The following is a 17,280-nucleotide window of genomic DNA, read 5'->3' as shown; positions in this document are numbered from 1 at the left end:
CAGGATGACACAGATCACAAAAGTGAACCATGGTACACTTTATTCTTACCAGACATGTCTGTCAGTGACATCACCCAGTGAGACACCTTCTCTCAACTTGTAAGCTCCTTGCAGAGGCTGCGTGTGTAGGAGATGAATCACACAGGGCTGCACTCTACCATAACTGATCCAAATACAGATTTACCTACCTGCAGTTGTGCTTGGCATTACCACTTGACAATGCTTTCTCTTCAGTGTGCCTCATTTAAGAGTCTGCCAAGTATTTCCATAGATACCTCCAATTCTAACTTTGAATCCATTGCCTTTTTGCTAGCCATCTTCCCTGCATGCCTCTTATTCTTCTCACTGAGGTCTCAATGCTCCCAGTCATTAATTCATACTCAAACCATTTGTGAGTTAGCTGGGAGCTGACATACAAGCTTGCAGGAAGAGCAAGGGCAGCAGCACGTTCTGAGAGCTACAGAGATTGGACTGAGATCCTGAGAGCTGGGTTATATTTGGACACTGCCATGGAAGGCCGCTCTGAGTGTCACTATTGTAGTGCTGCATTAAATTCCTGGAGCTCACAGTATAGATCTGCACACATTCTCTGTCTTCACCCTGAAACCAGGAAGCGTTGTGTTGTTCATAAAGATTGACAAATCAGATGCTCCAGAATTGACTTGCATCTTACTTTTAACCCCCAGCAAAGCTCAATTTTTTTTCTTTTTCTTTTTGTGTTGCTGAGGATCAAACCTGGTCCCCATGCAAGCTGGGTAAATGTTTTACCACAGAACTACACCCCCAGCTCACGTATTTTTTAATCATTTATTTCCAGCCTTTTCCTTATAAGAACCTGAAAACCACCCACATTTACCTGCCTCCTCTCAGGGTGGAGGTTATGGAGAGTTGAAAGAGGGCTTTGTTCTTTAGTTGGCCAGATAAGTCATTTTTTAACAAAGAAAGATGACTTTAAGTCCATACTTTCATAGTGGATATAGGGATACACTGCCCAGACCTCTGAACCTGAGCGTATCCATCAATTTTAAGCAACCCTCTTAGTTACTTTTCTCTCTTAGCTGCGACAAAATACCTGACACTCAAAGTCAAAGAGGGAAAGGTTTATTAGGCTCACAGTTTGTGGAGGTCTCCATCTATAATCTGCTGACTCCATGGCAGAATAACACATGGCAGAGGAACAATAGTTCATGTTTATAGAAGACACCAAAAGCAACCAGAGAGAATGAGACAAGCCTCTTTCTGTTCCTTATATCACAGCCAGTTTACTGGGTCACTGGATTGATCCAGCAATTACCCACACTTAATTCCAGCATTGCATTATGAATCAGTCACACAATCTAGATTCAGCCGCCAATGAAGAAACTCTATGTCTGCATGAGGCTTCAGGAAGACATCTAGACTCAAATCACAACAGCAACAAATACTTTGTGGTCTGGTTGATGTTGATGTTGCCTAAGACCCAGTTTCCCTTGAAGGCACTCTTCTTTTGCAGTGTCTCTTGGGCCCAGAATGGAAACTGGGATCATTACTGTTTTTGAAAAAATCATTTTTTTATTCTCATTTTTGAGCTCCCTTGTGGGGAAGGCAGAATGACAATACTCCAGAGATACAGCTGGGCCCTGGAGCCTGTGAATGTGTCAAGTTACATGGTAAAAGGAAATTAAAGTTCTCAGTGGAATTAAGGTGGCTAATTATCTGATTTTGATAGAGGGAAATATCCTGAAATACCAATGTAGCTCTGATGGAATTAAAAGGGCCTTACAATGTAGTAGAAAAAGGAAGAAGAGTAGGAGTGATAAAGCATGAGAAAAGATTCCACCACACAGCCTGTGGTTGGCCTTGAAGATGGAGTGAGTTTATGAGTCAAGGTGCTGGTGACCTGTAAAAGGATAGAAAAACAGATTCTCCAGTCGCCTATAAAATAAAAGTAGCCACTTCTGTCATTTTGATTTTAGCCCGTTTTGGAGTGTGATCTCCATAATTATAAGACAATAAATCTATATTGCTTTAAGAAGCAAGTTAGTGGCAGTTTGTTAGCAGCAATAGAAATCTAATACACTGCAGTATCCATAGAACTCACTGGAGAAAGAGGTTGAAGCTAACTATGTAATATGAATTAGAGGAAGTTGCACCATTACAAAGAATGAACTTGGAGCTGGGGAAAAATTCCTCTCCCTTCCAGGGGACACATAGGCACAATCTACACAAGGTAAGGTGTAGATTATGGCAACTTCTCGGTCTCAGCAAAAGTTATAGGGGGAAAAGATGCTCTTCAGATCTGTCTGATGAGTCAGCTTGATGGTGGTGTCATTGTGATTGTCATCTCTCTGAGGTCAGGGTCCGTGTCATTCAGATTAGCATGCCCATTTCTCCTGCTCTGTTCTCTTGGTTCAACAAAGCAGGCAGGACTGGTTTGGCCCTGGTTTTGGGTCAGACTCTCACAGGCTTTTCTGACACAAATTGCTTCTTATCTGTTTTAAACAAAGGATACACCAAAAAGAATTTCCCCAACCACCTGTGCCTCACATCTTAACTGAACTCAGAAGTGTCACCATGGCAAGCTGACCTGCCAATCAGATCCCAAGTCGAAGCTTGATTCAGAACAAAACCATAACTGAGGAAGGAGGGGTGTTGTCTAATCCCTTAATTCTGAGCCATCATTCAACATACCTACAAACCAACTCCTTGAATCTAAACCTGATCCCAAGATTTTCCTTAACCATCCTGCAAGGCTCTCTCTATGTCTCTGCAACCTAAACAAAAATGAATCCACAGTGCCTCCTACTGGCCAGTGCACCAAGACAACACAAGTGTGCTGTGTCTCCAGGACAGGGTAACATGTGTTTTGCTTTAATTTGTGAGAAGATATGGAATTCTAGAGCATAATAATATTAATACTATTTACTGACACTTTAACACCAACAAATCATAAAATTCCTGAACACACTGCAAAATGAGGACTGTGGATCAAGTGTGTCAGGAGACTGTTTTAAGTTGTCATATTTATAAAATCCACCGTGCATGTACGATGGCAGAGTAGTGATTACATTCACGTTGTGCTCCTGCTGTGCTTTTTGACCACATCTAAGTTTTCATTCTCTGTTCTATTTCCTATCTTGCCACATGGTCTAAGGGAGCATCAGGAGTTATTCAAAAAACATGAACAACCATATAAAAATACTCTTATAATAACAAGCTAAAAATAGATGTGTCGGTTTGATCATACATCTCCTTTAAGTTTGTAAAAGACCCTGTGATTGAAATAAAAATTTAACATTCCCACACCACTTATGTTAAAAATCAAAGAAATCACAGACTAAGAATATAACATCTTAAGATCCAAAGAAAATTAAATTTCAAATAAAATTTTTCAACTTTAATCTTAGTAACTGAGATGAAGGCATAAATTGTTCTACTATTATCTAAATAGTCACATAACGTTTTTCAAAAAGCATAAGAAATTTCAGTTGATTGATGCTCTACAGATACAGTGAGGAGAAGCATGGCTGGAGTCTTAGAAGAAGAAATCTGATGAGGTGAACACAGTTGTCTTTCCAGGTTGTCAGTTCAGCCCTTGTAGAGCTGACTCACAGGCCAGGTTGGAAGTGTCAAAGAGCAAACTGTACAAGGGCGAGCACTGATGTATTCTCATTGTAACAATGAGCCAGAGGTAAGCTTGCTGTCCAGGTGACCCAGGAGACACTGTGTCTCTCATTCTGATTTGGAAATCTTCAGGCTGTTTATATCTTAAATATCTGACAAAAACAAAATTCTCTCTGGAAGAAGATACGTCCTTTACCAAAACTTGTATCTCCAACTATAATGTGTGGTGCAACATGAAAGATAATCATATTATAGAAAAATGTAAACAATTAAGATTGAGATGCAGCACAAAAATAGCATACAGAGGTCTCAGAGGTGAAAAAGCAGGGACAAATTCTAAAACAACTATATTTACTGGGTTCAAGGAAAATAAAAAATGACTTTGGAAAATGTCATGAGGGAATTAGTAACTATAAAAAGTGACATAACAGATGGAAAAAGAACCAAATAAAAAATTCTGGCAAGAAGATGGTGAATAGCAGTTTTCATCTGTCACATCGAATGGGGCTTTGCAGATGAATAAATTGGATGGTGGGTAGTGAATAAAAGGGCATAAATCATGACTTAGACTGTGTAAGTAGGGAAAGAAAGCTAGGAGAGACAGAGGCAGAGAGAATGCCTTCAGGGACTCCTGGTAAGCTACTTTCCAACACCCCCAGAAAGATTTCCAGTTGACTTCTGTTATCACTTTTGGATCCAAGCAGAAAACAGAGCAAAGGGCAGACAGAAAGTGGGACATAAAGAGTGGGTTATCAGAGACTACTGCTATGGGACGTGGGCAGTGGATTGCGTTAGTGATTCTTACACATAATATTCTATCCCACTAAAGAACTATTTTGATATACGAGGGCAGATGGGTGGAAATGTACTCAACATTCTATAAACTGGCTGCACCAAGCTACCTGGCATTGGAATATGTCATTTACATCAAAAATTTGTAGCTCTCTGGAGAAAGTGGAGTTTGTTATAAACTAAAATTTGAGACTTGTGAGGATATCCATTTGCATACTTTCTTTAAAGTTGAAAAGGTGTTGGAAAGAAAAAAATTAACATAATTATCACAGCATTATTGTAAATGTATTTCCACAGCAACAGGGGACTAATGAAGCATTCTAAACACACAATACATGAGACTCATTTGGAGAAAACTTCCAACGTAGGAGCACAGAAGAAACCAGTCAATGAGGATGTCACCAGCATAACATTTAAATCATTCAAATGCCAGCAGCCACACAGGGACAGCCTGCTGCTTGCTACTCACATTTATCACCATCTGTATTAAGTGTGGAGCACATGTTTGGCAATTGCATATCTTTATAGGAGAACAGGCATCTCAAGATGCTGAGGACTGAGTCTATGATAATTCATTTTCAATGTTGGGTCCTTGAGCTGCCACAGAAAAGTGTTTCAAATCTCTTAGATGTTGCTGTTTTCATACAATTAAAGCCCTGTAATTTCATGGGAGAATTCATGTCCCCCTGGTTTCTCCAAGCCTGATTCCTTCTTTGGGTGAGAAAGAGTAGGGTAAGTCTTCTTCCAAAGACTGCTGCGAGTGTGTAGAACAGGAGAACTGCAGGGCTTTGTGCTCAGCAGAGATATGTCTGCATTGATATGGCTTAGCTGCTGGTGCAGAGATTCAGGGCTGAGTGTCCCAGATATGCATTACTTATTTTCAGAGCGGAGTCTACTCTTTTTGCCCTCACTGACGAAAGCAGATCCTTGAGCAACTGTGAATCATCTAGAATGTCTTCATTCTGAAAGGTAATCAGAAGCTCCAGGCTCTGTTCAGGCTCTGCTGGCACCGGTATAAGGTAAAGTGGCCAAAGATAGTATCACTCCAAAATTATGCCATCTGTCCTGTATATATAATCTTAAAATCTGAGACACTGAGTGACTCCAGATGCTAAGAGTTCTGTGGGGTAAAAAGACAAGACTTCCCATATGAAAACACAGAATAGTCTTTGAGGAGAGAGAATGTGAAAAGCATGGTATTATAGCATCGCCCAAACTCAGGAGGCAGAGCATTGCCCCAGAGGAGGTTGGAGCACATGGCAAGGGCAGTATGGGTTAGAGGCTGTCCAGGTCAGGATCCTTGGAAGTACCAGAAGAGAAGCATCTCTCATCCCAGAGAGAAGTTCCCACAACATCGGTATCTTCCTAAATGCTTTCAGTCTTAGAAACCAGTAATTATAAACTACAATATCTGGATGTGGGTGTAACACATTTGCAGATTCTGTGTAAGGTTATCCAGGTATCTGACTCACAGATCTAAGTATCTCACCTACAGCCCCAGGGCATAAGTGATTGGCTCTCCTATGTCCTTGGATCATCCTTTAACTCTCTACTGGGTGTTTTTAATTGAATATGGCAAACGCAATTTATGTAAGGAATGTCATTTATATATCCCTTCATCTCATCTGTATTATCCTTCTTTTTATACATTTCTCTTATGCCAGGTACTTCATTCTCCCATCAACAAAGTGAGGCTGTGAGTAGCTTCCATAACTTTATCATAGCAGCACATTGAACTAGTCTACATGCTCCAAGCTACAAGACAAAATTATGTCCTGACCCTCCAGTTAGAAGGCTGTACTTGGCCTGAAGGACAGTGCTTGGTTTCTTCTTTGCTTTCACTAACTCTCACAAAGCATTGTGTGCCAAAGCCTCCCTTGTGGCACCCTGTGCTTCTAAATCACCAATGCAACAAGTGTCAGGTTTGATGTGTACCTAAAGAAGGTAGAGAATTTTGCTATCCTTGAGATGATGAGCGTGGATATTGTAACAGTAAATTGAACTGACCTTCCTGAAACTTATAACCCTAACAGAATTTACAGTTAGACTGCAGTGACTGGCATCTGGATAGTTTCCTTCTTTAATTGTTTTTTTTTTTTCCTAATAGCATGACAAGGTTAGGAGTTTGCCAAAGTAGGAAGAATTGATACCTCAGAATAAAATGAAGGCATTTATGTTCTGAGAAGTGGGAAAGTATAGGTCTATAGACAGATATTTTGCCAAGTTGTCCAACCCCAGGGAGCACAGGTTAGTATTGTCCGGTGTAAATGTTTATATTTAGATGTACCCCAGGGGCCTCATATACTGGTTGGTGGGACTTCTAGAAGATCAGACCGTGGAGACACTATTATTGACTTGTTGTTAGAAGGGGTTTGATTTGAAGAGGGGGTTTATTGAGGGTGTGATTAGACATTTATATCTCTCTTCACTCTCTCTGATTCCAGGTTATCTTGCCTGGAGCAATTTTTCCTCCACCTCACCCCTATGCCATACCATCTTGCCTTGGAGCCAGCCAACTATGGATGGAAATGAGCCAAAATCAAAATAAACATCCCCTCCTTTAGGGTGTGGATATTGTGCATTGTGTCTCATCGGCAAGATGAAGAAAGTGACTAAGACAATGGGGAAAATGTAGGGATTTTTACTGAAGAAATGTAATATCCACAGTCTCTAGCCCAGCAAATCCTTATTCACAAAAAAAAAAAAAAAATCCTCCTGGCTTTTACTGTTCTATGTAGTCTACTTTCCTGAGCTCTGACCAGAGTCATCCACCAGCTTTGGTTATAGCATTCTTAGGCTCCTCTAACTCAAACATTCACCTTTCCCAAACTCCTTCAAGCCATTTATAAAGGTTTTTAAGTCACACGGTCAGATTCAGTCATAGAAATAACCAACTTCCTGAGTACGAATTTCCTGTATTAGCTTTCTTGTTGCTGGTACACAATATTCAATATTCACAACTTAAAGAAAGAGAGATTTAATTTAGTTTATTTTAACATCCATGGAAGACTCAAAGAATAGAAAACCAGTGTTAAGATGTACATCTAGACAAACATTATTGACACAATGGAATTACTTACATGGTGTCTATATATTTTACTGCTCCAGAAGGACATTCTCTTACATAAAAACGAATGCCAATTTTGGATGAAAATTTTTAACATTCGTATAATATTAGATAATATATCTAAACTATTCTTCATATTCAACTTTCTTCAACTGTTCCACAGTGACATTTATAGGTTGTGTTCCATTTTTTCTCCAGAGGAAAATCAGTAACTATATATGGAATTTGTTTGGTAGATTTCTTTAGTTCTGTTGATAGATAGATAGATAGATAGATAGATAGATAGTTTGGGGCAGTCTTTCTATATTGCCCTGGCTGGACTTGAATTCATAAACCCAGATGATCCCCCCACACTGACCTTGCAAGTTTAGTCATTTTTAAACCAGAGATCTGTATCTCACTAATGATACTTCCCATTTTTTTATGACATTAACTTTTTAAAGAGTGCAGGTCATCTGACCAGCAAAATGACCCACAATAAAAATTCTCACATTACTAAAGTTTAAGTATTTTGTAAATGTATGCCACCATTAATGAGTTTGCCCCATTACATCTGGTGAGTTACAAGGAAATTAATGCTATCTTTATATGCTGATAGTGACTTTAAATTTGGGATGGTGAACTCAAGATCTCCTTATTGAAAAGTGGTTTATCCATTGTAGTCAATAAGTTAGCACAAGACTGATAGCTTGAAACAACATAAATATCCCATTTCCTAACAGCCTTTCATTTATTTTAGCATCCATTGATGGTTTTTGCCCATAACTACACTAGTTATGCTGATTTTCTAATTCTTTCATATATCTTAAATTGACTAACTGAAGCTGTTTTATAATGAAGAGATTCATATATACCCTTTTTCTTGTCATTATAGGCTCATAAGTTTCTAAATTATTATTATCTGGTGTTCTACTTAACTATTTCTTTGTGCTTTTAAACCTCTTTGCTTTGACATCCTTCCATTTCTCCATCCTACATTTTGAACAATCCATTTTTGCTTTGTCCTTTGAGGAATAACATTTAAAAAGTAAATACTGTGCAATAGGTTTTCTCATTACTACTGGAAACAATCTCATAAAGAAAATAAAGCAACTCAATCAATTGGATTTTGAACTGCTTCTTAGACCTTTCATACATAGAATTACAAAATTATAAGCTTTAAAACCATAATTTTATGTTGATATTTCCAATTCAAATCACCTCCACAAATTTTTTCCTCATATCTGCTCCCTTTTCTTAGCTCTTTTTTCTCTTACTAAGAACCCTGGTTCTTAGCAATCTCAATAAGTTTACTCATGTTCTTTCTTCCATATAATATGAAAAATATCTCAGAAGTACTACACCAAAACCATTGTCACTTACAAATCTCCCATCTAAAGTTCAACCATAACCTCATTTAGCTTCATTACAGTAAAACTACTGAAACTGAAAAACCTACAAAATGTAAGACACAACCAACTAAAACATATTTCTTCCAAAAGAATATGCAAATGAATTATAAACACAGGAACAGATGATTAATATCACTAATTATTGGGGAAATACAAATCCAAACCATAGTTAGATATCACTTCACAGGTAATGAAACTGATATAATAACAGTAAGAAAAAACAAACAAAAATGACAAAGTTGGTAATGTTTTTGAGAAACTAGAAATCTCATATATTCATGGTAGGAATGTAAAACTATTCAACAGTTCAAAGAGAAAACACACTTTGACAGTTACTCAATAAATTGAACAAAATTATTATGTGACCTAGCCACTCTACTCCCAGTTATGTATTCCAGTTAAAAACAGAGAATCAGTTACTTCAACCAAAGTTCACTGCAGTGTTTCACAATATCCAAAAGTTAGCCAAAACTCAAATGCCTATAAAATGATGAACAAAATGTGGTATACCCATGTAAATGTGATATATCCATATTAGCTATAAAGGGGAATGGAGTTCTAATACATGCCTCAACACTGAGTGAACTTTGAAAGCATTATGTTAAGTGAAAGAAGCCAGATACAAAAGGAATGGTATTTTATGATTCCATATGTATGAATGTTCTAGAAAAGAAAAATTAATACAAACAGGAAGTAGGTTAAAAGTAGACAGAGACTGAGAGAGGGAAAATGAGGAGTTATTTCTTAACGGCTGCAGTATGTTTACTTGGTGATATGTGAACCAGTTTGGAAATAGAGAGTGGAAGTTGTTCTGTGTCATGGTGGACATATTTAACTGTCATTCAATGGTACATATTTAATTGCCACTCAATGGTACTTTTACTATCGGTGAAGATGTTCAGGAAATGCCAAAGTATGCTGCTTTTGTTTGTTGAATATTTCCGACTGAGAGATTTTGGGGAATGTTGAGTGATTTTGGGGACTGCCTACTTCAAAACAAATCCAACAAAAGGAATTCAGTAATTTGGTCTCTCTCCCCAAGAATTCAATTCAGGGACTTAAAAGTTTAGCCTAGTGGCAGAAGTGCCTGCCTGGAAAGTGTGAGGTTATGAGTTCAATCCCCAGTACCAGAAAAAAATTCAATTCACCAAAGGTTAATTAATATGCTGAGGGTACTAGAGGACCATATGCCCAGACAGACTGTGTCATGAAGTATAACTTCTTCTTCTGAGAGTCGCCTCATCTGTCCAAACTCATTTGCTCTCCTCAGTTTCCTGTATTACCTCTTCTCTCTTCCTATGAACAAGTTAGATAAGTCTTTAGATTTTACTGTGTGTTTATGTATTTACTCCCCCTTAATTTGATGTTCTAATGTATATAATAAATTTATATACCTTTTCCCCTGTTAATCTACCTGTTGTCAGTTGATTACATAGACTCGGCTATCTGAACCTTAGCGGTAAGAGGGAGCCTTTGTTCCATTTGTTAAAGCAAAAAAGTTATGCCATATACATTTTACTATAGTAAAAGGTAAGTATACTCTCTTCATGTAACAAAAATAAATATCAAAAGCTGAATTCTCCATAATAATGCACAATGACAAAGAAAGGAACCCATAGTAATTTAAAATATATTGATAATTTATCCACAAAGCCTGCTTTTAGAAAATACCCCACAAAATGTTATTGATAGCCTGTGTTTTTCTTTGGTACTGTAAAAGAGTTTTCACTAGTCTGTATCTCACTTGTATTTTGAAATTTTTCTTGAACATATTACAGGTTTGAAGGTATAACTTATTGACCCAGCTTGCAATACTTTAATTTTAAGTAAAGCTGAGAATCTACTTACCTGTTTTGTGGTAACTCTTGGTTACTCTTGCCAATTTAAAAAAAGTGTTGCAAGTTTTATGGTCTATCTTTTCCCTTTTATGCAATGAAAAGTCATTATTCGTTCTACACACTAATTCTATTCGAAAAGGCCAGTTACAGAAAACAAAACCATACAAGAGCATTTCTAAACACAATAACTTCATGCTATGAGCCTTATTTCTCATGTCTATAGAGGCCAATGTAGGGAAAGCAGGTTTTTGTTGTGATTGTCTGCAAGTTATAACCTAGGGGTAATGGTTATTACATTGTATCAACTTATGAAGTTTAGAAGCTTAACTGAGCAACTCAGCAGGAGTCAAGGGTCCTCACTTGTAAATATCCTGAACTTGTACAAAAGGTGAGCATAGAGAGAGTGTGGGTGTAAAGGACCCATCCTAGGGCACAAAGCATGTATACATTACAAGGCACAAAAGGAGGATTTTTTCCTCCTTCTTTTTGTTATCACTGCTTTTGCTGTCTTCTGTCTCATGAAGTGTTTCTTCAGTGCCATGCTACCCTGCTTTGGAGCCAGGTAACTATGGACTGAAACCTCAACAAACTGTAAGCTTTCCTTCTTTAATTTTGGGCACCAGGTATTTGGTCTAAACAAAAAGGACCTTTGCATAAAGTGCCAGTAATTCAGTCTTATCATATATTACAATCCTCGAACTTAAAGTTTATCAGTGCATAGCAAAAGAGAATTGAAGGACATCTGTGCAGAAAAGAGTAGACATAGTAGGTAGAGTGTGCTGTGCTTAGAAAATCCTGCTCACGTGGTTGAACTTTGGCTGGTATCAGTAAGCTTGGCTTTTGTACAAACAATGTGCTATACTGAAAAAAAATTCTCCCTAAGGAAGGTGGATCATGTTGCCTAGATGGTTGGTGCACCAGTATCATGCTTAGCACTGAATTTTCTTCTGAGATTGGGATTGTTGGTAGAGATTGGGCAGGGAGTGCTATGTACCAGTCTTCAGTAAAATCTCTAGGGCTCTGAAATTTCATGGTTCCACTAGAAAAACTGCACACATTTTAGTGTCTGGGTGCAGGGTGAGCTGTGTTGACCCTCCTGGAATGAAAGAAGTATCAGGAAGCTGACTTCAGATTCCCCTTCATCCTAACTGTGTGCTTTTTAACTATGATCTGCTGCTGAATACTTGCTTTGTCACTGTCATAAATTTTAACCACGAGTACAGTTCTATACAGTACCGTGTGTATGCCAGCTCCAAATCTCCAAATGGGGTTTGTGTGGGGACCTCAAACATAATGCCATGAGGTATTTTTAAGGGCCAGAGATGGCACTGGCTTACATCATTTTTATCCACTCTGAATCTTCCAAATGAAAAGAACCTGGGATTTGTAGAGGAGCTACCTAGGTGTGAAGGGTACTATTTTCTTCTATGACACTTATTCTTTACCACTTGTAGCATTCCTCATGCTTCTTCCTGGGTGATGGCCTCATTTTTCACGTTTATCACTGAGTTTTGATGCAAAGACTTTAATGCAACTGAAATATTATTCCTAATGTATTATAATCTTTTGTGATTCTATTAAAAGCCCTCTCCCTCAAGTGAAAGCTAAGAATATTTTTGTCAGTCCATTCTGGAAGATTTAAGTCTTTTTTTCACAATGAAGTGTATCTGAAATATATTTTCATCAGTGGAATGAAGTTGAGATCCTGTAGAAGAAGGGACATATGTACTGTACAGTAGAAATGGCCTGGGAAAAAGTGTTCACTGGGGAGAAAATGACAAAGGAGGACAGAATTCATTTGGAGAAACATGACTTGGGGAGAGCAACCTGAGGAAATGTGGTATGGGCTGATAATGGAGAGATAAGTGAGGTGCACTGACACATGACTGACAGGGCTAGGGCCCCAAACAGTAAAGGCAGCTCAGAGCAAAGACCATTTATAACTGGGAGTTACATGGTAGCAGAAGTCACTGAAATGCTCAGGGGTGAGAAAAAGATGCTGAGTTAGAGAGAACCAAATGAATTATTACATAACATTTAAAGATGCATTTCTAGGCATAAGAGTCACAGAAGAGAAACCAGCAATCTCATGGTGTTGAGGTGACCTCCAGTGTGGCCAAGGCATGCATGGCAAGGATGTGAGTACTGAGAGCCAGGCTGGGAGGCAGCACTTCTCGTCAAGGAATCTGTGATTCCTACAGAGGCTGGAACTTCTCAAGGTGGAGCCAAGGTTTGTGGGCACAGACAACCACAGTCTCTCTAACTGTACTTCATGTACAGAGAGGAGGTGGCTATGCAGTGCTGTGGAATCACTGCTGGCACAAAAGTACACAGACGACTGGGTCAGGGTGGCTGAGTCCAGAGTGAGGGGAAAGTCCTCTGTGTTTTCTCTGGAGACATTGTATCCTTTGGGAAATTCTCCTGGTTCTAGGTACTTAATACCATATGAGTAATGGATCAGCCTCAGTCCATGACCTGGGTCTTGTCGATACCAGTACATGTAGTCATGTTTGTTGGTCTGCTGGCATTTCAAAGTCACCTTTTCTTTGGCCTTTGTGACCTTGAATCTTGGGCTTTGGGTGATTCCAGCCTCTATATGCCCTATGACAGAGAAAGAAAGCCCGGTGAAGAGCCCAGAGAGGAAGGGATGTATTGAGGTTTTGGGAATTTTAGGGAAGGAAGCCCACCTGTGGCCTGCACTCACCTGCCCACAAGAGACTGAAGGTCACCCAGGAGAAGAGCTTGGTGCCCATTTCTCTACTAGGGCAGTGATCTTGCGTCTTCCAGTGCTGTCTAGGGGAAGTGGAACTTGGGGTTTCTGTGACTCAGTGATGTCACTGTCCCTGACAGATTCATGAGTTGTGTGGTAAAGCTGCCATGCTCCTCCCCTACAAGACATTTTTTTTATATAATTCTGTATTTGCTCATGTACATATGTATCTGTGTAGAGTTTCATGGTATAGATACCATAAATACACAATTTATCAGTCCAAACTAGAAAATAATGTGCAACTGCACAAGTACAATTAATTAATTACAATTGCATACGCCTCTATCCCAACTTTAGTATGGAAATCTGTTCCTCTAGGCATTTCATTATGATGTAAATACTTTTTGTATATTTTTTGTTTTAACTTTTTCGTATATTTCTCTAGTCTAAAAAGATTTCTCACAGCAGTCCTCATGCCTTCCATATTTTGTCTGCTAAAAAGTCACGTCCCAGAACTCCTTTTTTCCTAAAAGGAATTAACGGATGTCAGCCTGAGGTGATATACTTGGGTACAAGAGCCACTTATCTAGGATGGTTGAAAAGTGTCAAGGACAAGGTCACTAAAATTTGGAGAATTCTCACACCAACTCAGCTATCAGGAGTGCTGACCAGCAGGATAAGGACACAGTGTGTCCTCATGGGTATGAAGTTTTCCTTCCTTTCAGGGAAGCCATGCACCCTGGACCACCTGAGTGACAGTGATTCTGCTTCCTATCAAAATCGGAAAGGTGCATTAGGCATGAAGTTAGAACACATCCTTGTGATCCCAGTTCATGGGAGGCTGAGGCAGGAAGACCACAGGTTTAAGGTCGGTCTGTCCTCTACAGCAGTGCCCTCCTAAAGAAGGAAAGATGGGCCCTTTTCACGTGGAAGAGGTCTTTGCTGAGACAAACACTGCATTGAGTCTCCACAGTGAAAGAGAAATGCTCTATATTAACTCAGATCTTGTAATCGTGACAAAGATAAATTGAGTCATATATTCTCTGTCATGAAAAATATGGAAGTACTCACTAGGGTTAAGATTGTGGTTTGCCATGCAGGTGATAGTACAGTGTAAGGCCTTCTCACTGTGACTACACATGTTGATAGACTCATGAAGGATGTCTGCTCCAATTGTGCTCTAGTGAGGAACATACAGAATCAGAAGAGGAGGCAGTGATCAGTGTGGCATTTGCTTGATACATTGGTGTGGGGGAGCCTGGTCAACCTAGGAAGGCTTCTCCATCTATGTCTAGAGCTTTGCTGCTCCTCAGAGACAGAAGAGACAATAGATGACAGCGAGAAACGAAGTCATCGAGCTGAAAATGTAGGAGTTTCTGATTAACACATAGGCCTATGTAGCTCTGTGGATCATAACCTAAACACCGAAAACGATACTGTTCCAAACAATGCCTTAACTTCTTTGGGATGATAAGCATCTCCTATCAATCCCGCACCTACCAACATCTCCTTTGCGTTTAATTTTCAATTAATGAGTGAATGGCACATTTTCTATTGCTGCAAATGCACAGCTCCCTTGTAGAGCTATGACAGGACAAACATTCTCTGGCTTAAAATCATGTGTCCTGAAAGTTGATGGCAAAATAGCCATAGTAACTGTGTTCTATAATGTGACCTCCTCTTGCTGCTCAGCAGTCCTGAAATGGAAAAGATGGAATTCTGCTGCATATATTGATCAAGATCAGAGACTATCATGGGATTTTAGGTGAACTTTGACTTTGGAGGCATAATGATAGAGCTTCAATCCTGGTTCTGATGCTTGTGAATATGAAACATTTGGGAAAGCCCAGTGTAGCTCATACACCTTACAGTCTATTTAGTGACACAGTGAAACCTTCATCTCTAAAGGGGATACCCTGGTGTCTATCCATGCACTAAAACACATAATAGAAAGAGTGAAAGAGTGAAAGTTAAAGAGTGAAAAGAAATCATTAGATTAAATGACACATGACAATTAATCCTTTTGAAAACATTCCTCCTTGCACTTATTCCAAGGCTCCTGACCCTTTATGACATAGTTGTGGATGTCCTCTTTGGAGCTTAGCTTCACAAGGTATAAGCAGAATTCCTTGAAAGCTGCCACACAGGGGCATTATAAAAACATCATCACAGTCTGTCCTCACCCGCCTACTCATCAGATCCAGTGCTGTGCATCTTTTGGCTCTAGCCCAAAGTGAAAATAGCCCTGAAAGGAAACATCTGAATCAATTCAAGACATAGAGGCAGCCATGGCATCACAGCTAAAGAATAAAAAAAAAAAAAAAACCCTCTACTATGGCTTCAGAAAGTGGCAAGAATGATGCGATGAGTGTGTTCAAGGCAAAAGAGAGGATGGGGTTGGGGTAGTAGCAATGTGTCCTTTATTGTAATCGATGTTTTAACTTAAACACTCACCATAGTCATCAATCACAATGCACCCACCCACACACCACTCTACTCTAAAGAGAGTAGGACCCCTGCCAGTGCCTAGGAATTGAAAGGTCCAGGTAGAGCCTTCAAGAGCATCTTGCAGACCTAGAACCTGAAATTCCATAAGCCCTGAGGCTGAGTACAGCAGAGCAGGAAGAGGTTAGCAAAGCACTGCAGGCATCCACAGGGCTTGGGTTAAGGTGACAACTCTCCCCTTCCCCGCCCCCAAGGCATCCTCAGCTGGGACTGGAAGGTTGGAGTGCACAAAGCCAGTAGCTCTGCAAGGCTGTGTGTCATGCTGCTGGCACAGAGATACACCGCTGTGTCCTCCAGCTCCAAGGTGCTCATGTTCAGCTCTGAGTGATAGTCACTGAATTGCTGACCTGAGAATCGGTCAGGCATGTTTCCTTTAGTTCTCTGACGCATATCATAATACTGAATGAGCAATTGGAGGCCTTGACCAGGAACCTGCTGATACCAGGACACACTTATGTGTCCAGAGGTGGGGTAGCATAGCAGAGTGGACTTCCCTCCCTTGGCTTTGATTAGGTTTCTTGGGGACTGGATGACTTCGGCATCCAGAAAACCTACGGGAAAATGAGACAGAGGTAAGCAACTAAAAAGTGAGAATGTGATCCTCCAGCAATAATAAAAAGCTGTGGTCGAAAAGCCATCCCAACCCTGCTCAGGACTCACCTGTTCCCAAGAGACAAAGGGTCAGATAGGAAAGGACCCTGGGTCCCCAAGCCAAATCTGAAAAGCCAAGATAGGGCATCTCTCTACCCATGGTGTTGGTCTCCTGGGCCAGATAGCAGATGCTCTGTTCCACTCCTCTGTTTTCTCAGTTTGGAGCATTTGCCTATAACATCAGGGATGTCACTGTTCAGGCTCCAGTAGGAACCCTGCACCCCAGGACATGATCAAGGGGCCAGGTCTTCACCAAGTAGCTTCCGGTGAGCAGGGGGAGCTGTGCACAGCACCTCAGGACTCTGTGTGACACAGATAACCCAAACCCCAGCTTCTCTAACTGGTCTCACGCAGTGAGGCCACGACAGTCCAGGTTGATTTCAGAAGCCCCATCATACTCCCCTGATAGGTAGACTCCTGCAGAGGCTGGGACTATTCAAGACTTTAGTTCATGTCTCCCGGTGGTGACAATCACATGAAAATATGGGCAGCAGAACAAAGAACTTTATTAACCACAGGCTCTGATGCATCCAGCTCCCCAGCGAACACTAAGGGAGGAGCCTCAAGGAGCGCTCTGAGGATCCACAGTGCCCCCACGTGGCCAGCTATGCAGTCACCAGAACTTCCCAATGTGGCTGCTGTTCCTGGAATCTAGGAGCTTTGTAGTAATGTAAGTTTCCTGTGACACAGAAAGAAATGTAAGCCAATCTTCCTTTTTTTTTT

General features: G+C 40.1%; 2 gene segments (V, D, J or C); both read right to left on the bottom strand.

Annotated features, from left to right (window-relative positions):
• Nucleotides 1–396: 396 nt before the first annotated feature.
• On the bottom strand, nt 397–13,517 carry LOC134476307 (T cell receptor beta variable 10-3-like). The segment is given in 3 exon segments: nt 397–600; nt 12,961–13,292; nt 13,396–13,517. Coding segments are annotated over 3 exon segments (585 nt in total).
• Nucleotides 13,518–15,855: 2,338 nt separating this feature from the next.
• LOC101788266 (T cell receptor beta variable 5-1-like) lies at nt 15,856–17,005 on the bottom strand. The segment is given in 2 exon segments: nt 15,856–16,457; nt 16,567–17,005. Coding segments are annotated over 2 exon segments (483 nt in total).
• Between the last annotated feature and the right edge of the window lie 275 nt (nt 17,006–17,280).

Source organism: Cavia porcellus, unplaced genomic scaffold (assembly GCF_034190915.1).
Source record: "Cavia porcellus strain 051 isolate PalLab524CR breed Dunkin Hartley unplaced genomic scaffold, mCavPor4.1 scaffold_6, whole genome shotgun sequence".
Taxonomy (NCBI): Eukaryota; Metazoa; Chordata; class Mammalia; order Rodentia; family Caviidae; genus Cavia; species Cavia porcellus.
This window is presented reverse-complemented; position numbering and strand designations above follow the sequence as displayed.